The 25,310-nt window shown below is 44.3% G+C and overlaps 1 protein-coding gene across 2 annotated transcripts in view; it reads right to left on the bottom strand.

The window, feature by feature from the left end:
* Positions 1-291: 291 nt before the first annotated feature.
* LETM1 (leucine zipper and EF-hand containing transmembrane protein 1) overlaps positions 292-25,310 on the bottom strand; it is an 85,491-nt gene continuing 60,472 nt past the window's right edge. The window contains exons 9-14 of one of the 2 annotated variants that reach the window (XM_056554937.1): positions 24,839-25,000; positions 17,195-17,329; positions 15,312-15,446; positions 14,493-14,680; positions 8,423-8,579; positions 292-5,183 (exon numbers count right to left, since the gene is read on the bottom strand). In XM_056554937.1, coding sequence (XP_056410912.1) covers positions 5,031-5,183; positions 8,423-8,579; positions 14,493-14,680; positions 15,312-15,446; positions 17,195-17,329; positions 24,839-25,000 — 930 coding nt within the window. In that variant the 3' untranslated portion in view covers positions 292-5,030. The remainder of the gene's footprint in view (positions 5,184-8,422; positions 8,580-14,492; positions 14,681-15,311; positions 15,447-17,194; positions 17,330-24,838; positions 25,001-25,310) is intronic. The other variant, XM_056554938.1, reaches the window with a different exon arrangement.

Genomic DNA, 25,310 nt, shown 5'->3' on the forward strand with positions numbered 1-25,310 from the left:
TGCCTCATGACAGTACCGAATTTGTGTATACTTACTAAGTCTACCTTGCTATATTGTGAGGTCTCTCAGCGGCAGCAGCTTAATGTTTCCTTGATTCGTGCATAACTTTATCATTATCTTTCATTTATGGGTATACTATCACCTAGTGACTTAAAGGGGTACTCCGGTGGAAAATAAAAAAAGAATTAGGGGACAGATGGAAAGGACAGCATGACTGCATGATCTGACTACATAATTTTTGTTCGTTGTCTGTTACCATGGAGACAGTCTCTATAGTTAAAAAAAATAAGCTATTTTTTATGTATATTTTCCAAGTTGATTCTTTTCTAATTTTAGATAGACAGAAGACAGGAGCTTCTGAAAATGGAAGAACAAGGTTTGAATGGGGAGTCCCTGTAATTGTAGCCAAAAGTAACAAATGAGGATTCAAGCTTCATTTAGACAGGAAATGACCTACCTACTGAAAGATCTACCTTATGGTCCCTTCTATCTAGAATGAGGTTTTGGTCAGATGCAGCTATAAAAACAAGGATTCTTGTGTCCCTACGTGAGTATTCAAGACAAAAGGCCTTACTGCAGTTAGGCTTTGGGTAAAGACATTCTATGGCGCACATTTTTCCAGGAAACTTTAGGGGGGGGGGGGGGGACATCATTTCTTGGAGCACCTGTTCTTATAGGGGTTATCCAAGATTAGCAAAGCAGAGTAGATTTATTACAAGAACAAACAAAAGCGCATCCCCCCTCCCCCCTGTCCTCCGGTATTACAGCTCAGTTCCACTGAAGTGAATGGAGCAAAGCTGAAATACCACACACAACCTGAGGACGGATGTGGTGCTGTTTTAGGAAGAAATTAGCTCAGTTTCACTAATCTTCCCTTCAGGAAGCAAGAAGAGCGCAGTGTCTTAAGAATCATGGGATGTTCCATACAGGTGCCACCTGTGTCTAGACTACAAAATAGGCAAGTGATGGTCATCCACTTTATTGTCGGCTTTACCAGCCAATTTCAGTGGGAGAGGCCAACCAATTATTGATTATAGGGGGCCTATTGACTCCCAAATGACCTATGTCAGGGAAGGGGGGGGGGGAGAGAAGGATTTCAATATATCTGATCCTTTTGTTCTCAGGATAGTTAAGCAATAGCCGGTGGCTTCTGGCAGCAGCTTACTCCCACTTTCACATGCACTCTCAGCTGAGATGAGCATGCACGTGAATGAGGAAAGTGTACGGACCAGCTTGAGATTTCGTGGTCCTTTCAGAGAAAAACAAGACCTATACAAATCATTTACCAGTTCTGGGAAGTTCTATAAAATAAGGAGACACACAGGGAACATTCGTATGGATATTTCTACAGACATTGTTTTATTAGCAAAGCAGCAGTAGGAGAAACAGGAAAACCTGAAGGGCGGCGTTCCCCTTTTCTCCATACCCGTCCTATACATCGGCCTTTTATATTACAGTTTACAATCAAGAACAAGAAATTTTACGTCAAAGCAGATTTATAATATTAATTCTTAGTATAAAAGTGTTGGACACAATATCCACTATTGACTGAATGGAGATTTGAGTGCTGCTGTATTAAAATGCATAGAAAATAATTTAAAAAAAATACATTCCTGGCATTTAACACAAAAAAAGCACCACAGGCGTGGGCCTGAAATAAATAGGAGGAATCTTCCTAGACTATCAATGAAGGCAATGAATATAATAAAAAAAAAAAAAAAAAAAATACCTCAATAATACATTCTCTGCCCGTAGGCAGCCGCAGCTATTTTAAATTAAAGGTTCAGGAATAAAAAAGAAAGGCCAAAATACAAAAAAAATATAAAAAAAAGTCAAATCAGTCATGATATGAAGAATAGGGCATCATCACCATGGCCGCCATTGGGTCTGTATTAGAGGCAACCTATGCAGGGAGACCTGTTCCTTCATAGAGATAAACAGACTGGTTGCTCAAGCCAAATAACCAACAGCGACAATAGTGAGGAAGCCCCTTTATTGATTTGGAGAGGGTGCAGAGAATGTGAATAGAAAAACAGAGCTAAATGTTTTCAAAAACAGCGCCACACCTATCCTCAGGTTGAGTGCAGTATTACAACTTGGCTTAATTCACTTCAATGGAACTGAGCTGCAATACCACACACGACCTGAGGACAGGGGTGGCGCTATTTTTTTTGGAAGAAATCAGCTCTGTTTTACTACTACTGGATAACCCCCTTTGCAGGTTTTGTCCAAGATTAGAAAAGGACGGCTACTTTTTTCCAGAAATAGTGCCGTAGCCCAGGATGTGTCTGGTACTGACGTTCAGGTAAGATGCAATACCAAAACCTGTGCAGAGGACTGAAAGAAAGCAGCCATATTTGTCCAATCCATAAAAAAATAAAAAATACTTTTAGGGGGTTCCACATGTAAAACATACCCTTAAGGCAGTGTAGCCCAACCAGGGTGCCTGCAGCTGTTGCAAAGCTACAACTCCCAGCAAAGTTAAACAGATTTGTAAATTGCTTCTAGTGAAAAGAATCTTAATTCTTCCAGTACTTATCAGCAGCTGAATTTGAGTTGTTCTTTTCTGTCTGACCACAGTGCTCTCTGCTGACACCTCTGCTCGTCTCTGTCAGAGTCCGTCCAGAGTAGGAGCAAATCCCCATAGCAAACTTCTAATGCTTCAGACAGTTCCCGAGACAAGCAGAGATGTCAGCAGAGAGCAATGTTGTCAGAAAGAAAAGAACAACTCAACTTCAGCAGCTGATAAGTAATGGAAGGATTAAGATTTTTTAACAGAAGTAATTTACAAATCTGTTTAACTTTCTGGAGCCAGTTGATAAAAATAAATGTTTTTTTTTTCCTGGAATACCCCTTTAAAGGCTCTGCTACCCTCCCAAATCAAAATGGAGGGATTAGTTAAAAAGAGATGTTTCTTCCAGCTGTTTCTAACCATAGCAAATAGCCTGGTATACCTTGGATATGTGTTTCTTACTTCCATAGGACTGTACCGATACATTGGTTTGACTGTATTTATGTCTTCTATATAGATACATCTCTACCTATATAGGGCTCTACCAGCATAGAGGTTCTGATATATACTCAAGTCCTGCACAGGACCTCCCTACCTACACAGGCCTACAGTGATGCAGACTTTTTGATATATTCCCTATGGATATGTCCTTACCTAAACAGGACTATACTGATGCAGAAGTACTGCTACATCTCCTATGGGTCACATACAGGTACTTTCCTACCTACATAGTCCTTTACTAATGCAGGGGTTCTCATAGATTCCATCTGGGCTACATACAGGTATGTGCCTATATAGGACTATGCCAATGCAGGGGTTCTTCTTTATTCCTTATGGGTCACATACAGGTATGTCCTTACCTATACAGGACTATACCAATGCAGGGGTTCTTCTTTATTCCTTATGGGTCACACACAGGTAAGTCCCTACTTCTATAGGACTATACCAATGCAGAGGTTCTACTACATTCCTTATGGGTCACATACAGGTTAAGTCCCTACTTCTATAGGACTATACCAATGCAGAGGTTCTACTACATTCCTTATGGGTCACATACAGGTACATCCTTACCTAAATAGGACTATACCGATACAGGGGCTCTACTTAACTCCATATAGACCTGTATAACTACCCTCCTACCTACATAGGACTATACTGATGCAGAGGTTCTGTTATATTAAAGGGGCATTCAAGTAAAAAAAACATTTTTTTTTAAATTATATCACCTGGCTCAAGAAAGTTAAACAGATTTGTACATTACTTCTATTAAAAATCTTAATCCTTCCAGTAGTTATCAGCTGCTAAAGTTGAGTTGTTCTTTTCTGTCTGACCACAGTGCTCTCTTCTGACACCTCTGTCCATGTCAGGAACTGTCCAGAGTAGGAGCAAATCCCCATAGCAAACCTATACTGCTCTGGACAGTTCCTGAGACAGACAGGTGTCAGCAGAGAGCATTGTGGTCTGACAGAAAACAACAACTCAACTTCAGCAGCTGATAAGTACTGGAAGGATCAGTTTAAAAAAAAAAATATATATATATATGTAATTTACAAATCTGATTAACTTTCTTTTTAACTTTTTTTTTTTCCACAGGAATACCCCTTTAACTCTCTCCCTATAAGACTATATAGAGGCTAAGGTTCCATTTTATGCCCATGTGCATAACACAGGTATATACCAAACCATACAGCACAGATGCAGATGTTCTGCTATAGTCCCCCTCTCTCTATAGGACCATAAAGATAAGTATACACAGGTATCTACCAACCCATACAGGACTATACTGATGCAGATGTCTTGCTATATCCATTCTAGGCCCTGTACTGACACATAGTATTCACCATACTCTTTGGTAGTACAGCAAAGCAATACATACATATAGAATATGTTCCATAGTGTTTATCACAATCTTTCTAGCACTGAACCCCCAAAATCACTGTAGGTTCAACCTGGAACACCTCTAAAATAGCATAAGGGTCTTATTTCTATGTAAGTTTGTGGGGCAGTCATTTAATCAGGGGGGAGATGGGCACATCCAAGAGAGACCAGGTTATATACCATGGCTTAGAGCTGTGTTTCCCAACCAGGGTGCCTTCAGCTGTTGCAAAACTACAACTCCCAGCATGCCCGGACAGCCAAAGGCTGTCCGGGCATGCTGGGAATTGTAGTTTTGCAACAGCTGGAGGCCCCCCTGGTTGGGAAACACCAGCTTAGAGGGTAAAATGAAGCTGAAAGTCTACAGTCTCTTCAATAATGACAAAATCATAACTGTGCAAAAAAAGTCATAAAAATAATAAGTGCACCAGAAGTTTCTGTTTACTTAAAACAAGTGGTAAAAAGCCTGATGCTCCTGGAATGGTGCTAAGGTACATGAAGCCTTTATTTCACCCTGAATGACACGTTAATATCTCACTTGGCAATGAAATCACCTCAAAAGCAATAGAAACAATATAGCAGCCGTATGGATAATTTACGAGATGTGCACGTGTGTGTATATAGGGTATGTATGGGGGGGGGGTCAGTTCTGCACTTCTGCAATGTGCTCCTTCTCGGTTTTTTCTTTAGCTTTCTCCTTCTCCACCAGTTTTTCCTCCTTCTGCAAAAGTTCCATAATCTCGGCCACTTGGCTGGTGGAGATGTCGATGTCCTCCTTGTCGATCAGTTCCACCACCTGAGGATACAAAGAGAAATGTGGGAAGGTAGCTGGGGCTACACTGCAACTCTGACCACGAAGTGCGTAGTGGAGCCAAAGTCTGCATCATCGCTCAGCCTGGATTGTAGATGAATGTGAACGCGGCCATTCTGCAACCCCACAGACAAGCTGCGGCAACTTACAGGTCACAGCCCTATTCTTTTATTATTGACGGCAATGCAGGCAGATCATTACTGTGATTTTTGACTGCACGACACATCATGGCCAAAGATATCATGTAGTCCAAAGCGTTAAAGTGTACCTGTTAAAAAACATTTGTTATAATGTAGATAATACCAATATATGTTTATTTGTAATATACATTCATTAAAAAAAAATTGTACGTTTTTGGGTAAAATAATGCTGTCCTTGCAGCTATTGCCTGTGTGTCTCTATGAGGAGACCAAATACAGGAAGTGAGGGGAGGACAAGCAGGGCTCTGTGCAGGCTCCTGGCTTGCCAATCATCCTCATGTGTGAGCCAGGGCATGTCATAGAGCCCCGCCTGTCCTCCCTGCCACAGAGCCCCGCCTGTCCTCCCTGCCACAGAGCCCCGCCTGTCCTCCCTGCCACAGAGCCCCGCCTGTCCTCCCTGCCACAGAGCCCCGCCTGTCCTCCCTGCCACAGAGCCCCGCCTGTCCTCCCTGCCACAGAGCCCCGCCTGTCCTCCCTGCCACAGAGCCCCGCCTGTCCTCCCTGCCACAGAGCCCCGCCTGTCCTCCCTGCCACAGAGCCCCGCCTGTCCTCCCTGCCACAGAGCCCCGCCTGTCCTCCCTGCCACAGAGCCCCGCCTGTCCTCCCTGCCACAGAGCCCCGCCTGTCCTCCCTGCCACAGAGCCCCGCCTGTCCTCCCTGCCACAGAGCCCCGCCTGTCCTCCCTGCCACAGAGCCCCGCCTGTCCTCCCTGCCACAGAGCCCCGCCTGTCCTCCCTGCCACAGAGCCCCGCCTGTCCTCCCTGCCACAGAGCCCCGCCTGTCCTCCCTGCCACAGAGCCCCGCCTGTCCTCCCTGCCACAGAGCCCCGCCTGTCCTCCCTGCCACAGAGCCCCGCCTGTCCTCCCTGCCACAGAGCCCCGCCTGTCCTCCCTGCCACAGAGCCCCGCCTGTCCTCCCTGCCACAGAGCCCCGCCTGTCCTCCCTGCCACAGAGCCCCGCCTGTCCTCCCTGCCACAGAGCCCCGCCTGTCCTCCCTGCCACAGAGCCCCGCCTGTCCTCCCTGCCACAGAGCCCCGCCTGTCCTCCCTGCCACAGAGCCCCGCCTGTCCTCCCTGCCACAGAGCCCCGCCTGTCCTCCCTGCCACAGAGCCCCGCCTGTCCTCCCTGCCACAGAGCCCCGCCTGTCCTCCCTGCCACAGAGCCCCGCCTGTCCTCCCTGCCACAGAGCCCCGCCTGTCCTCCCTGCCACAGAGCCCCGCCTGTCCTCCCTGCCACAGAGCCCCGCCTGTCCTCCCTGCCACAGAGCCCCGATTGTCCTCCGTGCACAGAGCCCCGATTGTCCTCCGTGCACAGAGCCCCGATTGTCCTCAGTGCACAGAGCACATACATACATATAATGGCATTATCTACATTATATAAAAAGTTTTTGTTAACAATAGGTACACTTTAATATGTGAATTTAAGCATCACTTATGATTGGCATTTATGATTGGCATTTATGATTGGCATGGTATATTTCTGTGATCTCCAGACTGTTCAAAACAACAACTTCCAACATGCACCCATACACTTTATTAAGTGTAGATATAATTTTTATTTTTTATTTTAAATATTAAAAAACATTAAAAAAAATATGCTAAGGATGACTCTAAGAGCAGATTGCTACTGGGCCAATTGCCAGATAAAAGAAGCCACTGCTGTAAGAAACCTCTTAAATGCAGCGACATTAAAAAGAGGTTGATGGACATCACCATAATTTGTGATGTTTGTCATTTATTGTGAGTGGGGGCTGCTAATAGCAGTCATCAATCACCGTCCATGCAGCTCTCGCTTCATAGACTGACTGTACAATGCGCTGTACATTAAAAGGGTACCGGTCACCAAACTAAACTTTCAATATATTGTTCCTTATGTAATTATAAGACACTTTGCTATTTACTCGCTGTTAAAATTCTCAACCTTTATATGTTTTCAATGTGATTGAAAAAACGGCCTCTATGAGGCTCTGTTCTGTTCCCAAACAGTTAATTTGGTCTCCAACCGGACTGGCAGAAGTCCTAACTCAGGAAGTGCGTGCGGGGCATGGTGAGGCACAGCTCTTGCAGACTTCAGTGACATCCCGTCTGCTGGGGAACGCCCACTTTCTCCTGCTGGGAGCTCACACAATGTGAGCAAGGGGAAAGGTATGCTACACAGCTTTTTAATACTTGGAAACTTAAGGAAGTTAAGGAATATAATTTGAGTTAGTTTAGAAAATATGGTTTGATGACAGGTACTCTTTAATGTCGCTGTGCGATAAGGACCAAGCAGCAGAAACACATGGCTTATTCTCTAGGGGTTAAATCTTCAGTCTGCACCAAAATGTTGTGTTGTGTACTAAAACAGACAAGTCAGGAGAGAAGACAGACCTTCTGCCTGTCAGGATATGATGGGAGTTGTAGGTTTTCAACAGCTGGAAAGCTACAGGTTAAAGGGCAACTGTGCTGCTCAGCGTTTGGAACAAACTGTTCCGAGTAAAAAAATAAATAAAAAAAAGCACCACAAAAACTGCATAATGGAGGAGAAAAATGTGAGTGCAGCTTTTTGTAGCGTTCCGAAATAACGCCAAACAAATGTTTTATCTGTACATGGAAAAAAAATGAATAAAATGTGAAAAAAAAGAAAAAAGTACAACTGTGGCTGTCTGTATCGCATAGATTTTGGAATTTCTGACACTGTTCATACTCATTTTTGGAATAAATGATAGTTAAAGGGGTACTCCGCTGCTCAGCATTTGGAACAAACTGTTCCGAACGATGGAGCCGGGAGCTCGTGACGTCATAGCCCCGCCCCCTCAATGCAAGTCTATGGGAGGGGTGTGTGACAGCAGTCACGCCCCCTCCCATAGACTTGCATTGAGGGGGCGTGATGTCATGAGGGGGCGCGGCTATGATGTCACGAGCTCCCGGCGCTGGCTCCAGCGTTGGGAACAGTTTGCTCCAGACGCTGAGCAGCGGAGTACCCCTTTAAGGATTATCGCACTACACCTTCTCCTAATATAAAGGTTCCGTCCACACAACATACCTTAGCCACGTCATCCAGGTCGATCTTCCCGTCCTGGTTCTCATCCAGAGCCTCGGCTATCCTCAGCAGCTTTTGTTCGGGGATGTTCTGGATGAGCCTCATGATGTTAATGAGTTCACTAATGCTGACAAGATTCTCCCTAAAGGCGAAATACAATCTGTGTACAGCAAACAGTTATAGCCATTAAAATATGGGAAAAAGTGCCAGCCAAAGCAAGGGTGGGGTGAAGGGAAGCAGGGGGTGGCGATTACGCCAGGGACCTCTGATGATTGCCGCTCACAAAAGATCTGGAAATGATTGGATGGATGATCGCAACAAGAACACAAATCGACACACGAAAATTATGGACGGGATTTCATACATGAAACTGGAGGTGAAAACAGGAGGATAAAACAGGACACACACATAAAACAGATATAAAACAGAATAAAAACAAGAAAAGTAACAAAATGTCCTCTCTAAAGAATCATTCTCCAGCAGGGAGATGCAGCAAGCACTATAGCAGTGGTCTCCAACCTGCGGACCTCCAGATGTTGCAAAACTACAACTCCCAGCATGCCCGGACAGCCAATGGCTGTCCGGGCATGCTGGGAGTTGTAGTTTTGCAACATCTGGAGGTCCGCAGGTTGGAGACCATTGCACTATAGGCTCAGAGCAGAATTTCTATACAGAAAACCCACTCAGTATCTCCAAATCCTCTACTGTACGGATAATAAGCTCAGTACATGCTCTGCGCCAGCAGATGGCGACAGAGAGATGCAAGATCATTCATTCAGAATATGGAAACTTTCAACACAAGATGGGCGAAGCCAAATTATTTGCAAAGTTAGGCTATGTTCACACAGCAGAAAATGTGCGGAATGCCTGCCCGGAAAAAATAGAGATGGATATTGCCCATATTTGCATGTTCCGCCAAGGCGAGGACCGCTTGGAAATGCACAGTCTCAATAGACGATAATGTATTTCCGAGCAAAATGCAGCTCAGAAATTCATCCGCGTTAACGGTGCAGCCAAGTCCTAGCGGAATTTCCAAGCTGAATTTTAAGTGGGATTTCCGCTAGGAAATTCCCCCTGTAAACATAGCCTTATATGGCCAAATGATTAAAAGGGCAGAAAAGTTAACTAGAAACTACTTTTTAGGGAACTATCATCATCTTTAACAATTTTTTTTGTATTAAAATGAAAACGTATCCCCCATTTAAAGGATATGCGCTACATATGTGGTAGGTGGGGGGAGGGGGGGGGGGGAATCAACCACTGAGACACCTCGACCAATTGCGACTATGTTTTCCAACCAAGGTGACTCCAGCTGTTGCAAAACTACAACTCTTAGCATGCCCGACGCCATTTTGCAACAGTCGGAGGCACCCTAGTTGGGAAACATAGAATTAGGAAAACTGGACCCCACATCAGTCTATTCACTCAGAGGACAAGGGAACCCCGTTCTCATAATCAATGGTGGTCCCAGCACTGGCATCCCTTTCAATCAGATATTTAGCACATAACCTGTGGCTAGGAAATACGTTTAAAAGTAGGGTCACACGTAACTCATCTGCTGGTGACCTCACCCATTTTGTGCCTCCAGCTGTTGCTCTCGCTCCCTGCCTGTCAATCAGACAGGCGGGAGCAAGCACTTTGAAGGAAGAGCCCCGGCTCCTGGGGACAGGTAAAATATTATCCCGGGGGGGGGGGGGGGGGGGGGGGGGGGACGGGGGGGTTGCGTGTTCACCTATACAGTATGCCTCCAGTTTCCCCACTACAACTCCCAGCATGCCCTGACAGCCAATAGATGTCAGGGCAAGCTGGGAGTTGTAGTGGGGAAACAGCTGGAGGGACACTAAATAGGTGAACTAAGGTAGAAGGGATGTGGGAGCGGTGCAGCGCGGCGGGGCCGGGGGGGGGGGTTGCGGGCAGCGCAGCGGGAATGGGGTACGCTGAATGGGTGGACTAAGGGGGGGGGGGGGAGAGGGGGAGTGAGTTGCGCAGCGCGACGGGGCCGGGGGGGGGGGGGGATTGGTTTGCGGGTGGCGGGGGTACGCCGAATGGGTGAACTAAGGGGGGGGGGGGTTGCGAGCTGCGCGGCCATCACAACTCCAGCTGTTTCCCCACTGCTGGGTTGAGTGTTGTAGTGGGGTGGTGAAACAGATGGAGGTACACTGAATAGGTGAACTGAGGGCGGAAGTGTGCCCCCCCCCCCCCCAGCAGGAATCGGTGACGTCACGCCTGCAGGGGAAGTCTGCCTGGTAGTGAGCACACTACCAGGGAGACAAAAGGTATTTTTAATATGTTAAAAAAAATTATTAAAGGTAGGGAGGGGGTTAGGGATAGATGGGCAATAGGCAGGGGCAGAAGAAGAAAAAAAAAAGGATGGTGGGAGCTACCCTTTAATCTCGGATAACTTCGGCCCCTTTCACACTGTCCTTGCTCCCCGTCGAGAACGGCCATTAAAGTCCTTTTTTTAACAGCCGTTCTCATGACGGGGAACAACGGTCAACAACAGGTCCCGATGACTCCCATTTACTATAATGGGGGTCGTTGGCCTCCGTTATTTTTTTTGACGGAACAAGCGGGAGAAAAAGACGGCACATACATTCATTTTTTCCCCCGCTATTTCCCCAGGCTCCCCTAACGGCCATCACACTGCCTTAAGCACAGGAAGAAGCCTAATTTAAATGTATTTTTGACAGACATACTGCCATCATTGTCTGATCTCTTTGGGGTTACAAGTACTGAGACCATTATAGACTGCGTGTGGGGGAGAAGGGGTTACGGAAACAGCAGCAGCACAGCAAGGAATGGGTCACACTAAGCACTGAACTGCTGCTAAGATGAGAAGCAAGCCTTTATTTGCCTTTCAGGGACAGTGAAATTCTCAACTTGCAGGTACACAGACTAGGCTTTCTGACTCTCCTGTACATAGCGCTAGTTAAGCCCTGCCACCCCTTCCCATCATGGTCTGTCTGTAACTAGAGATTATTAACAAGAGATACTAGAATTACCAATATGTTAGAAACCACACAGGCTGTGAAATGAAGGGAAGTTGTTTGAGACGACAGAAGAGAAACTATGTATTTTATGTCGCCAGTTATTTATACATATATTTTTTTTATTTTGAAATGTTTCCTGGGGTGACCCAATAGGAGACAAACCCTTCCTGTATTGTACAAAGAGTGCAACAGGGTGTGTGTCATTGTGGCAGCTGCAAAGAACAGAAGTCATTTCAAAGAGAAAGGTTCCAAAAATTAAAGGAGTAACACCGCCACTAGACATGTTGTCCCCTATCAAAAGGAGGATCTAGGGGCCGGACCCCCTCGATCAGACATGTTATCCCCTATCACATAGGTGATAATATGTCTAGGGGCTGAGTACCCCTTTAAGCCTATGTTCAGATGCAGCAATAATTTCTGCTATTTCATACATGTACATGGATTTTTGCAACTTCCCCATTCACATAAACAGGACAGACTAAGAAATGTGTGAACATATGGTTAAAGTTTCCAGGAAGTGATGAGTACAGACCCGGCTTCTGAAAGAGGGAGTGACAGAGAAGCTGCATTAAAGGGGTACTCCGCTGGAAAACATTTTTCTTTAAATCAGCTGATTTTTAAATTACTTCTATTAAAACATCATAATCCTTCCAGTACTTACTTGCTGTATGCTCCACAGGAAGTTCTTTTCTTTTTGAATATCTTTTCTGTCTGACCACAGTGCTCTCTGCTGACACCTCTGTCCGTGTCAGGAACTGTCCAGAGCAGGAGAGATTTGCTATGGGGATTTGCTCCTACTCTGGACAGTTCCTAAAATGGAGAGAGTTGTCAGCAGAGAGCACTGTGGTCAGCCAGAAAGGATACACAAAAAGAAAAGAACTTCCTCTGTAGTTTATAGCAGCTGATAAGTACTGGAAGGAGCAAGATTTTTTAATAGACGTAATTTACAAATCTGTTTAACTTTCTAGCACCACACCAGTTAAAAAAAAATAATTCCAGTGGAGTACCCCTTTAAGACACTTATCTGGGTGTATAGACTTACTATCCTACTTTATCAAGGCCTACAGAAATTTAAAATAGCTTTTAGAAAAAAGCCCACACTCTGCTGACTCTATCCCAGTCTACACAGCAAAGCCCCAGTTAATTGTGTGCCCTCTGTTGGGCAATATAAATAATATCATTTATATATTTAAAAAATGTTGGGAATTCATATTGTTATAATGGGAAGTCTGTAAAGCTCAACAATTTATATAATTACAAATATTTTAAAAGTAACTATTTAACCCCTTAAGGACTCAGCCCATTTTGGCCTTAAGGACTCAGACAATTTAATTTTTACGTTTTCATTTTTTCCTCCTCGCCTTCTAAAAATCATAACTCTTTTATATTTTCATCCACAGACTAGTATGAGAGCTTATTTTTTGCGTGACCAGTTGTCCTTTGTAATGACATAACTCATTATATCATAAAATGTATGGCGCAACCAAAAAACACTATTTTTGTGGGGAAATTAAAACGAAAAACGCAATTTTGCTAATTTTGGAAGGTTTGTTTTCACGCCGTACAATTTCTGGTAAAAATGACGTGTGTTCTTTATTCTGAGGGTCAATACGATTAAAATGATACCCATTATTATATACTTTTATATTATTGTTGCGCTTAAAAAAAATCACAAACTTTTTAACCAAATTAGTACGTTTATAATCCCTTTATTTTGATGACCTATAACTTTTTTATTTTTCAGTATAAGCGGCGGTATGGGGGCTCATTTTATGCGCCATGATCTGTACTTTTTTTTGATACCACATTTGTATATAAAAAACTTTTAATACATTTTTTATAAATTTTTTTTTAATAAAATGTATTAAAAAAGTAGGAATTTTGGACTTTTTAAAATTTTTTTCGTTCACGCCGTTCACCGTACGGGATCATTAACATTTTATTTTAATAGTTTGGACATTTACGCACGCGGCGATACCAAATATGTCTATAAAAAATGTTTTTTACGCTTTTTGGGGGTAAAATAGGAAAAAACGGACGTTTTACTTTTTTATTGGGGGAGGGGATTTTTCACTTTTTTTTAACTTTTACTTTTACATTTTTTTACTTTTTTTTTTACACTTGAATAGTCCCCATAGGGGACTATTCATAGCAATACCATGATTGCTAATACTGATCTGTTCTATGTATAGGACATAGAACAGATCAGTATTATCGGTCATCTCCTGCTCTGGTCTGCTCGATCACAGACCAGAGCAGGAGACGCCGGGAGCCGCACGGAGGAAGGTGAGGGGACCTCCGTGCGGCGTTATGAATGATCGGATCCCCGCAGCAGCGCTGCGGGCGATCCGATCGTTCATTTTAATCGCGAACTCCCGCAGATGCCGGGATCTGTATTGATCCCGGCACCTGAGGGGTTAATGGCGGACGCCCGCGAGATCGCGGGCGTCGGCCATTGCCGGCGGGTCCCTGGCTGCGATTAGCAGCCGGGATCAGCCGCGCATGACACGGGCATCGCTCCGATGCCCGCGGTTATGTTTAGGACGTAAATGTACGTCCTGGTGCGTTAAGTACCACCTCACCAGGACGTACATTTACGTCCTGCGTCCTTAAGGGGTTAAATAACAGTTTGTATAGACACATTCTTTCTAAAGGGTCTGTGTCAATTTACTCCAAATCTGTTTCCATGCAGAATTGAACATACCATGTGCCCTGCATTCTGTCTGAATAACCCTGCTGAAACCGTGAATAACCCAAAGCTGCAACCCTGCCCGGTCCCAGCAGTCAGGACTCCACTGATCAGACAATGATGGCGTATTCTACCTAAATACAATCTATTTGTAAATCGCAAACTACAAAATCTGTGAAGTCCTCATTCATAGTTAGGCAGAAAAAAGCTAAAAAAGCAAACTAGGCGCAGGTCTACAGTATATAGCTATCTGCAGAGATTGTTCCAGATGGTCACATGGCACTTGTATTAGTAATTTTATTGTTGACATTGTACCTATTATGGATACAATGTGCCAAAAGATACAGAATTGTTATCTAAAATACAATCCTAATCACAAATCTCATCCACTTACCCTACAGGAGGAGAAGTACCACTCCCTGCATCCAACACCTTGTCCTCGTTCTCCAGCTCAGTTATGATTTTGTCTATCTGCCCGATCATACGGTTCACCCTCTTTGTCAGTCTCTTGCTCGCCTTTGACTCTTCCACGACAGTCTCTTGTCCTGACTTTGATAGTTCCTTCTTAATTTCCTCCAGATCCTGAAAAATTGACAGAACTAAATTAAATGCATACCAAAAGCCTATTTTAAAGGGGTACTCCGCCCCTAGACATCTAATCCCCTATTCAAAGGATAGGGGATAAGATCTTTGATCGCAGGGGTCCCGCTGCAGGGGACCCCCATGATCTCTCCTACTGCACCCGGCATTCATTGACTTGCCTTGAGGGGGCGAGGGCGTGATGGCACGGGCGGGGCATCACATCATGAGCCTCCGGCCCGCATCGCCAGTCATCCGGCACGAAGTGAAGTTCGCGCCATGCACCGGATGTCTGAGGTGCCGCAGGAGAGATCGCGGGACCCACGCGATCAGAAATCTTATCCCCTATCCTTTGGATAGGGGATATAGATGTCTAGGGGCAGAGTACCCCTTTAAATGAGACCAATAAGCACATTGCCCCCTTTATATTCAGAAATGGTGGAGATGTGAATGAAATCATTGTAGTCTATAGCAAGTTTTCACCACTCACTAATAGAGCAGATAGGTTACAGTGAGCCGCCCCAAGACGTATCGAAACCCCCCCCCCCCCCTGATAACCGAGGATCTCAGAGGTGCATTTTGATACTATCTGTAGGTAAGCCATAAATGTGCAAGATCTATATTCACTTCTTACCTCGCTATACTCCTGAACGTCATCCTTCAGTTCAGACAACTCCTCCTTCTCCTTTGTAAGCAACTTCTTCTGCTCTTTAAGCTTAGTGCAAGCGTCATTCAGAACATCAATTTCCTCCTTGGTTATTTCCTCGCCCTAAAAGTAAAAAACAAATTGTATTCATATCTGTAGAGCACAGAGCGGTGAAAGACGGACAGTTTTTTTTATTGGAACCAAGTGTTGGTGATACATCCGCTCATACACAATATTTCATTTTTTCTTCTTGTGAAATGTTGAACTTTTCTAATTCCTGATTGTCACCACCCCCCCCCCCCCCCTTGTTAAGATATTGGTAGTGTTAAGGAGCATTCACATCGCGTTTTTGTATTGAAAACCGTATGCATTGACTCTCCATTGAAAACCGTATGCCATCAGGTTGTGTCCGTTTTGCATCCTGTACAGTTCTGTCAGTTTTTTCCCCGTACCCAAAACCATAGCCTACCATGATTTTTGGTCCGGGTGAAAAACTGAATGAAACCATATATGTATTTTTTTTTTTTTTTTTTTTAACATAGGTGTCAATGGGAACTGTGCAGAACCGTATGTGCGTAAGTTGATCAGACTTTTTGATCACTTTTTATTAATTTTTTCATGAAAAAAAAGTGACCAAAAATTCGCAATTTTGGACTTTGGAATTTTTTTGCACGTACGCCATTGACCCTGAGGTTTAATTAATGATATTTTTTTTTTTTTTTTTTTTTTTTTTTTTATAGTTCGGACATTTACGCACGCGGCGATAATACATATGTTTATATTTATTTACATTTTTTTTAAATGGGAAAAGGGGGGCGATTTGGACATTAGGGAAAGGGTTAAATCCCATTTATTAACTTTTTTTCACACTTTTTTTTGCAATGTTATAGCTCCCATAGGGGGCTATAACATTGCATACACTGATTGCAAGCATTGTTAACTGCAAAGCCATAGCTTTGCATTGATCAGTGTTATCGGCAGTCGATTGCTCAAGCCTGCACCTCAGGCTTGGAGCAATCAATCGCCGATCGGACACGCCGGAGGAAGGTGAGTGACCCTCCGCTCGCGTCCTAGCTGATCGGGACACCGCATTTTCACTGTGGTGGTCCCGATCAGCCCCACTGAGCAGTCGGGAAGGTTTTATTTTCGTTTTAGACGCGGCACAATCAGACAATTAGACACCGCAATCACTGTCGCGTGCTATTAGCCCCGGCTTAAGTTACATGCAGGGACCAACCAGATATGACAAGCGGTCACCGCGCGTTATATCGTGGGAGCTGGCCAAGGACGTAAATATACGTCCGTGGTCATTAAGGGGTTAATGCACCAGGGTGTATATTTACATCCTTCATTGTTTACTGTCTATGAAGTGAGTGCAGGAGCGGAGGTCTATCGCTACCACAGCCGGGACTGACCACTGACATCAGTTATCACCATCAGCGATCATTTTGACGTGTCCCTACAACATGTCGAAGGCTTTGTATAATGACAGGGACGCTATTCTTAATTCTGGAAACCTGTAGAAACAGTCATACACCACAGGAACATTTGCTACAACTCTCACGATAATACACTGAAGTAAACACGAACTGTTTTCACTGTTTGCTACAAAGCATTAGATCAAATGTATAACCTTGAACGCAAGGTGTTTGTTTGGTCCAATGACCAGGATTAGCCATGTGTGCACCAAGAATGTTGTAATGCACTTAAAGGATGAAGTGATTCTTATTATGCTGTTAGAGTGACAGAACTGTTATACAGGAATCTGCATTTATATATAACCCATTAAGAGGAAAAAGTATGTATAATAAAAAAAGAAATGATATAATTACTAAATAGAGGTTAAGAGAATTATGGATAAGGATACAAACCTTGGTACCCTCCAACACCGGCGCAGTGTCTCTCAGTACCTCCGCCTGGTCAGCTGCCTGTGCTGAAGCCGCAGCTGGTGTAGGGGCAGCGCTGGTCTTCACCTCAGCGGGTTCTAGTTCAGGAGCCACCTCCACCTATTAAAGAATATTAAATGCAGAATTGCTTACATGACATGAAAAAGGTTATACTACACAGCGTTGCCCGGTTTTTCCTACCTAATCCTTGTTGAGGAGGAAAAGCAACAAAAAGAGGAAGCTTGTGACCTCATATCCCATCCCCCCATTCCCTCCTCATATCCCATCCCCCCATTTCCTCCTCATATCCCGTCCCCCCATTCCCTCCTCATATCCCATCCTTATATATTGTCCTCATATCCCATCCCCCCATTCCCTCCTCATATCCCATCCTTATATATTGTCCTCATATCCCGTCCCCCCATTCCCTCCTCATATCTCATCCTTATATATTGTCCTCATATCCCATCCCCTGTTCCCTCCTCATATCTCATCCTTATATATTGTCCTCATATCCCGTCCCCCCATTCCCTCGTCATATCCCATCCTTATATATTGTCCTCATATCCCATCCCCCCATTCCCTCCTCATATCCCGTCCCCAGGTGGAGTTGTGATGGGCATGCTGGGAGTTGTAATCTTGCAACAGTTAGCAGACAGATGAGAGATGTGCAGGGCGGGTGGATGTAAATCAGTGTCCCAGTCATTAATTTAGGGTAAGTGGGGATAGAATCAGACGGAGCCCGGGCGGCTGCAGAGTGATGCCATCCTGGGCTCCTTTGTACAGTTGAAATATCATATTTCCAGCTGGAACTGTGATCACGACTGCCAGCGGGAAATATAAAAATTTGCTCTCAAAAGCTGTTTGGAAGGGGTTGCGACTCTTCACTGCAAAGTAAAAAATAAAATTTACTATGGTAGGCTCTTTTGTAGCTTTTTGCTTACAGCCAAAAGTCGTACAAAAATTTGCCTAGGTGCTAATGCGACTTTTTGTGCAACTTCTGTAAGCTCTAAATCCCTTGATAAATATCCCCCTTTGTCCTCATACCTGGACCTCCTATCCTGAACTCCCATCCAGTCCCCATATCCCATCCTCATATGCAGTCCTCCTATCCCGACCTTATAGCCCGTCCCCATATCCTGTCCTCATATCTCATCCTCATATCCTGTCCTCAGATGGCTTGGCTTTGTGGGAATGGGCATTGATTGCAAGCCAGACGGAAAAATAAACGGTGTGAGGCTTTAAAGGGTGGGCCTGGCTTTGAGATGGGGCGTGGTATGCAGGGAGGGTGTGGCTTGCCAACCGGACTGACACATTCACCAGGAGAAGCAGAGAGGAGCTTGTGGTGTAAGGTACTGAAAGTCCCATATACTTGCTTCACGTAAGGGGGTAGTTAAGGGTTAATTTAACTATCCTATATTTTTAGTTGACATATAAGTAGCATGTGTACCAAGTATTAACAAAATATCTCCAGCCGTACAGAAGTTATGCTGGAACATACATTTCCCACAGACTTGCATGAGACTTTAACCCCTTAAGGACCCAGCCCAAATATACCTTAAGGACCCGGCCATTTTTTGAACATCTGACCACTGTCACTTTAAGCATTAATAACTCTGGAATGCTTTTAGCTTTCATTCTGATTCCGAGATTGTTTTTTCGTGACATATTCTACTTTATGTTAGTGATAAAATTTTGTCGATACTTGCATCATTTCTTGGTGAAAAATTCCAAAATTTGATGAAAAAATTGAAAATTTTGCATTTTTTTTACTTTGAAGCTCACTGCTTGTAAGGAAAATGGATATTCCAAATAAATTATACATTGATTCACATATACAATATGTCTACTTTATGTTTGCATCATAAAATTGACATGTTTTTACTTTTGGAAGATATCAGAGGGCTTCAAAGTTCAGCAGCAATTTTCCAATTTTTCACAAAATTTTCAAAATCAGAATTTTTCAGGGACCAGTTCAGTTTTGAAGTGGATTTGAAGGGCCTTCATATTAGAAATGCCCCACAAATGACCCCATTATAAAAACTGCACCCCTCAAAGTATTCAAAATGACATTCAGTAAGTGTGTTAACCCTTTAGGTGTTTCACAGGAATAGCAGCAAAGTGAAGGAGAAAATTCAAAATCTTCATTTTTTACACTCGCATGTTCTTGTAGACCCAGTTTTTGAATTTTTACAAGGGGTAATAGATGAAAAATCCCCCCAAAATTTGTAACCCAATTTCTCTCGAGTAAGGAAATACCTCATATGTGTATGTCAAGTGTTCGGCGGGTGCACTAGAGGGCTCAGAAGGGAAGGAGCGACAATAGGATTTTGGAGAGGGAATTTTGCTGAAATGGTTTTTGGGGGGCATGTCACATTTAGGAAGCCCCTATGGTGCCAGAACAGCAGAAAACCCCAACATGGCATACCATTTTGGAAACTAGACCCCTCAAGGCACGTAACAAGGGGTCCAGTGAGCCTTAACACCCCACAGGTGTTTGACGACTTTTCGTTAAAGTCGGATGTGTAAATGAAAAAAAAAATTTTTTCACTAAAGTGCAGTTTTTCTCCCAAATTTACCATTTTTACAAAGGGTAATGGGAGAAAATGCCCCCCCAAATTTGTAACCCCATCTCTTCTGAGTATGGAAATACCCCATGTTAGGATGTAAAATGCTTTGCGGGCAAACTACAATGCTCAGAAGAGAAGGAGTCACATTTGGCTTTTTGAAAGCAACTTTTGCTGAAATGTTTTTTTGGGGGCATGTCGCATTTAGGAAGCCCCTGTGGTGCCAGAACAGCAAAAAATACCCACATGGCATACTATTTTGGAAACTACACCCCTCAAGGAACGTAACAAGGGGTCCGCTGAGCCTTAACACCCCACAGGTGTTTGACGACTTTTCGTTAAATTTGGATGTGTAAATGAAAAATTTTTTTTTTTTTTTACTAAAATGCAGTTTTTCCCCAAAATTTTACATTTTTACAAGGGGTAATAGGAGAAAATGACCCCCAAAATGTGTAACCCCATTTCTTCTGAGTATGGAAATACCCCATGTTAAGACGTAAAATGCTCTGCTGGCGAACTACAATGCTCAGAAGAGGAGGAGCGCCATTGAGCTTTTGGAAAGAGAATTAGTTTGGAATGGTAGTCAGGGGCCATGTGCGTTTACAAAGCCCCCCGTGGTGCCAGAACAGTGGAACCCCCCACATGTGACCCCATTTTGGAAACTACACCCCTCACAGAATTTAATAAGGGGTGCAGTGAGTATTTACACCCCACAGGACTTTGGAACAGTGGGCTGTGCAAATGAAAAAGTTTATTTTTCATTTTTACGGACCACTGTTCCAAAAATCTGTCAGACATCTGTGGGGCGTAAATTCTCAATGTACCCCTTATTACATTACGTGAGGGGTGTAGTTTCCAAAATGGGGTCACATGTGTCGGGGGTCCATTGTTCTGGCACTATGGGGGCTTTGTAAACACATGTGGCCTTCAATGCCGGACAAATTTTCTCTACAAAATCCCAATGGCGCTCTTTCTCTTCTGAGCATTGTAGTTCGCCCGCAGAGCACTTTAAATTCACATATGGGGTATGTTCTTACTCAGAAGAGATGGGTTTACAAATTTGGGGGGGCTTTTTTCCTATTTCCCGATGTGAAAATGAAAAATTTAGGGTAACACCAGCATTTTAGTGAAAAAATATAATTTTTTTCATTTTCCCATCCAACTTTAATGAAAATTTGTCAAACACCTGTGGGGTGTTCAGGCTCACTATACCCCTTGTCACGTTCGGTGAGGGGTGTAGTTTCCAAAATGGGGTCATATGTGGGTATTATTTTTTTTTGCGTTTGTCAGAACCGCTGTAAAATCAGCCACCCCTGTGCAAATCACCAATTTAGGCCTCAAATGTACATGGTGCACTCTCACTCCTGAGCCTTATTGTGCGCCCGCAGAGCATTTTACGCCCACATCTGGGGTATTTCTGTACTCAGGAGAAATTGAGTTACAAATTTTGGGGGTCTTTTTTTCCTTTTACCACTTGTGGAAATTAAAAGTATGGGGCAACACCAGCATGTTAGTGTAAAAAAATAAAAAAAATTTACACTAACAGGCTGGTGTAGCCCCCAACTTTTCCTTTTCACAAGCGGTAAAAGGAAAAAAAGCCCCCAAAATTTGTAGTGTAATTTCTCCTGAGTACGGAGATACCCCATATGTGGCCCTAAACTGTTTCCTTGAAATACGACAGGGCTCCGAAGTAAGAGAGCACCATGCGCATTTGAGGACTAAATTAGGGATTGCATAGGGGTATTCTACGCCAGTGATTCCCAAACAGGGTGCCTCCAGCTGTTGCTAAACTCCCAGCATGCCTGGACAATCAGTGGCTGTCCAGAAATGCTGGGAGTTGTTGTTTTGCAACAGCTGGAGGCTCCGTTTTGGAAACCCTGCCGTACAAGACGTTTTAAATTGTTTATTGGGGGGGGGGGGACAGTGTAAGGGGGTGTATATGTAGTGTTTTACCCTTTATTAGGTGGTAGTGTAGTGTAGTGTTTTTAGGGTACATTCACACTGGCGGGTTACGGTGAATTTCCCGCTAGGAGTTTGCACTGCGGCAAAAAATTTGACGCAGCCCAAACTTGAAGCAGGAAATTTACTGTAAACCCGCCTATGTGAATGTACCCTGTACGTTCACATGGGGGGGGGGGGGGGGGGGGCAAACCTCCAGCTGTTTCAAAACTACAACTCCCAGCATGTACTGACAGACCGTGCATGCTGGGAGTTGTAGTTTTGCAACAGCTGGAGGCACACTGGTTGGAAAACCTTCAGTTAGGTTCTGTTACCTAACTCAATATTTTCCAACCAGTGTGCCTCCAGCTGTTGCAAAACTACAACTCCCAGCATGTACTAATCACCGAAGGGCATGCTGGGAGATGTAGTTATGCAATAGCTGGAGGTACCCAACTACAACTCCCAGCATGCCGAGACAGCTGTTTGCTTTCTGGGCATGCTGGGAATTGCAGTTTTGCAACATCTGGAGAGCTACAGTTTTTAGACCACTGCACAGTGATCTCCAAACTGTGGACCTCCAGATGTTGCAAAACTACAACTCCCAGCATCTCCAGACAACAAACAGCTATGTGGGCATGCTAGGAGTTGTAGTTTTGCAACATCTGGAGGGATATAGTTTAGAGACCACTGTATAGTGGTCTCAAACTGCAGCCCTCCAGCTGTTGCAAAACTACATATTCCAGCATGCCCAAACAGCTGTCTGGGCATGCTGGGAGTTGTAGTTTTGCAACATCTGGAGGGCTACAGTTAGAGACCACGGTCTCAGACTGTAGCCCTCCAGATCTACTTACCGGCTTCCGTAGGATCCCGGGAGCCGTCCTCTTCAGAAGCACGTGACGCCGCCCGCCGATCAACGTCGCCGCAGCCTCCGGACGGGTAAGTGGACGTCGGCGCCCGGTCCCCTTCGGTTCCCCGTTCTGCCCCGCCTATTGTGGGAGGGCAGGACGGGGAAAACGAAAGTTAACCCCCCCGCCCCCGGTCTGCTATTGGTCGTCGCCTCTGACGATCAATAGCAGACCAATAGCAGGGATAGGAGGGGTGGCAACCCTGCCACCTCACTCCTATGCCTACAGGGGGATCGTGGGTGTCTTGGACAACCGCGATCCCCCTTCTATTCCGGGTCACCGGGTCACAATAGACCCGTATGACCCGGAATCGGCGCAAATCGCAAGTGTGAATTCACTTGCGATTTGCGCCGATCGCCGACGTGGGGGGGTCTGATGACCCCCCTGGGCATTTGCACGGGGTGCCTGCTGATAGATATCAGCAGTCACCCCGGCCCGGTCCCCACCCGGCGCGCGGCGGGGACCGAAATTCCCACGGGCGTATGGATACGCCCTGGGTCCTTAAGTACCAGGACGTCAAGGCGTATCCATACGCCCTAGGTCCTTAAGTGGTTAAAAAACCTGACCCTCGCAAATGGGGGTTGGTAAGGGTTGTTTAACCTACCCTATATTTTTAGTTGACATATAAGTAGCATCTGTACTAAGTTTCAAGGAAATATCCATTTGGAGGCGATGCTGGGACATACACACACTGCGTATGTATATATATATATATATATATTAGATGGAACATATGGGGGTGAACTCTTCAGTAATTTAGTTTTAGTATTTTGTAAATTTTTGGTTGTTATATGTAATATTTTAACTTGGTTAAAGATTTGGGTGTTTTATTTGATATTTAATTTTAGACTGGATTAAAATACTTTATAGCATAATTGCAGTCCTAATTGTATCCATTCAGCCTAGAGCACCGGTTTATGCATTGGTTTATTGTACACTCTTTGAATGGACTGCAGCCTTAGCATAGAGGAATGAATGATAACTTGCAGTGACCACTTTACAGCATCAGATTTCTTTGGTTGACAGCTACTGTATTCCTTCTATTTACCCCGTCCATTTTAAAGGGGTACTCTGGTGGATAACATTTTTTTAAATCAACTGGTGCCAGAAAGTTAAACTGAACTGTAAATTACTTCTATTAAAAAATATTAGTCCTTCCAGGACTTATTAGCAGCTGTATGCTACAGAAGAATTCCTTTCTTTTTGAATTTCTCTTTTGTCTTGTCCACAGTGCTCTCTGCTGACATCGTATCAGGAACTGTCCAGAGCAGGAGAAAATCCCCATTGCAAACCTATGCTGCAGAGGTGTCAGCAGAGAGCACTGTGGAAAAGACGACAAAAAATTAAAAAGAAAATAATTTCCTCTGTAGCATACACCTGCTAATAAGTACTGGAAGGATTAAGGTTTTTTAACTAGAAGTAATTTACAAATCTGTTTAACGTTCTGGCACAATTTCATTAAAAAAATATAAGTTTTGAACCCGAGTACCCCTTTAAAGGAGAATGGAGTGAAAATTAACTTATCCTCTATCCACAGGATAAAGGATAAGTAGCTGATCGCTAGGGGTCCAACCGGGATGATCTCCGGGATGGGAGCCTGGCTCTCTCAGTACTGTTGGTGATTGACACCTCAGGATAGGGGATAAGTATCTGATAGAGGGGGGGCCCCCAATGCTCTGTGAGGAGCGGCACACGCTCCATTCATTTCTATGGGAGCACCGATGATGTCCGTGCTGTACTCTGGTCTTTTCGGTGCTCCCACAGAAGTGAAAAGAGCGCCGGGGCCCATCGGTCGCCCCCCCGTTATCAGATACTTATCCCTTATACTGAGGTTAGGGGATAAGTTGATTTTCCCTGGTTTTCTCCTCTAATGCGTTCTTAATGGAGAGGGGGGAGGTTAGCTGCTGTCAGACATTTCTTAAAATTCAACATGCCCGATCCTTCTCTCCCCTGACATCATATGTTGAGGAAGAATACGGATGGTCCCGCTGATATCTGTGGATTAAGACAGCTGTTCCCTAATGTGTATGAGGACCTTTATAGTGCTGCCTCACATCATTACATCCATCAGAGGAAAATAGAAACGGCCATAAGTTATCTCTACTAGTGAATGACATGTGCCTTTAGTGGGGTTGACACATAATCACCCTGCTATTCCAGTAGTTTTGTAAGAGTCACGCAGATTTTCTCAATCCTATCAGAAAGCACAGCTTTACCTTAGCTGCCGTCTGTAAGCTTTCCTTGGCCACATCAGCCATCCTCTGCAGCTCTTTCTCCTTCTTAATCGCCTCCTCCTCCTGAAGCGTGGCCTCCAGTTTGGTCTTGTTGTCCACCTTGTCATACTCGACCGCAGCCACTTTCACCTGGGCTTCTTTAGCCTGAAAAACAGAGGACAAGGTTATGAGTCTCAAAAGTTTCAGCTCTTAAAGGGTACCTTTCATCAAAAAAAACTTTTGATATATTATAGATTAAGGTATGCAGAATAACTTTCCAATTGCATGTTATAAAAAAAAAAAAAATGTGCTTCTTTCTATTTAACTTTCCTCTTTGAAAAATGACCACTAGAGGTCTCCCTACCAGTCTTGGCCGCAAGCCTTTTTTTTTTTATAGATTTCATGCTGGAGTCCTAAATCTCAGTCTGCAGCCGGGACACAGACAAGCTCAGCTGGCAGCTCTGAATCTTCTCCT

The sequence above is a fragment of the Hyla sarda genome, chromosome 1, assembly GCF_029499605.1.
Source record: "Hyla sarda isolate aHylSar1 chromosome 1, aHylSar1.hap1, whole genome shotgun sequence".
NCBI lineage: Eukaryota > Metazoa > Chordata > Amphibia > Anura > Hylidae > Hyla > Hyla sarda.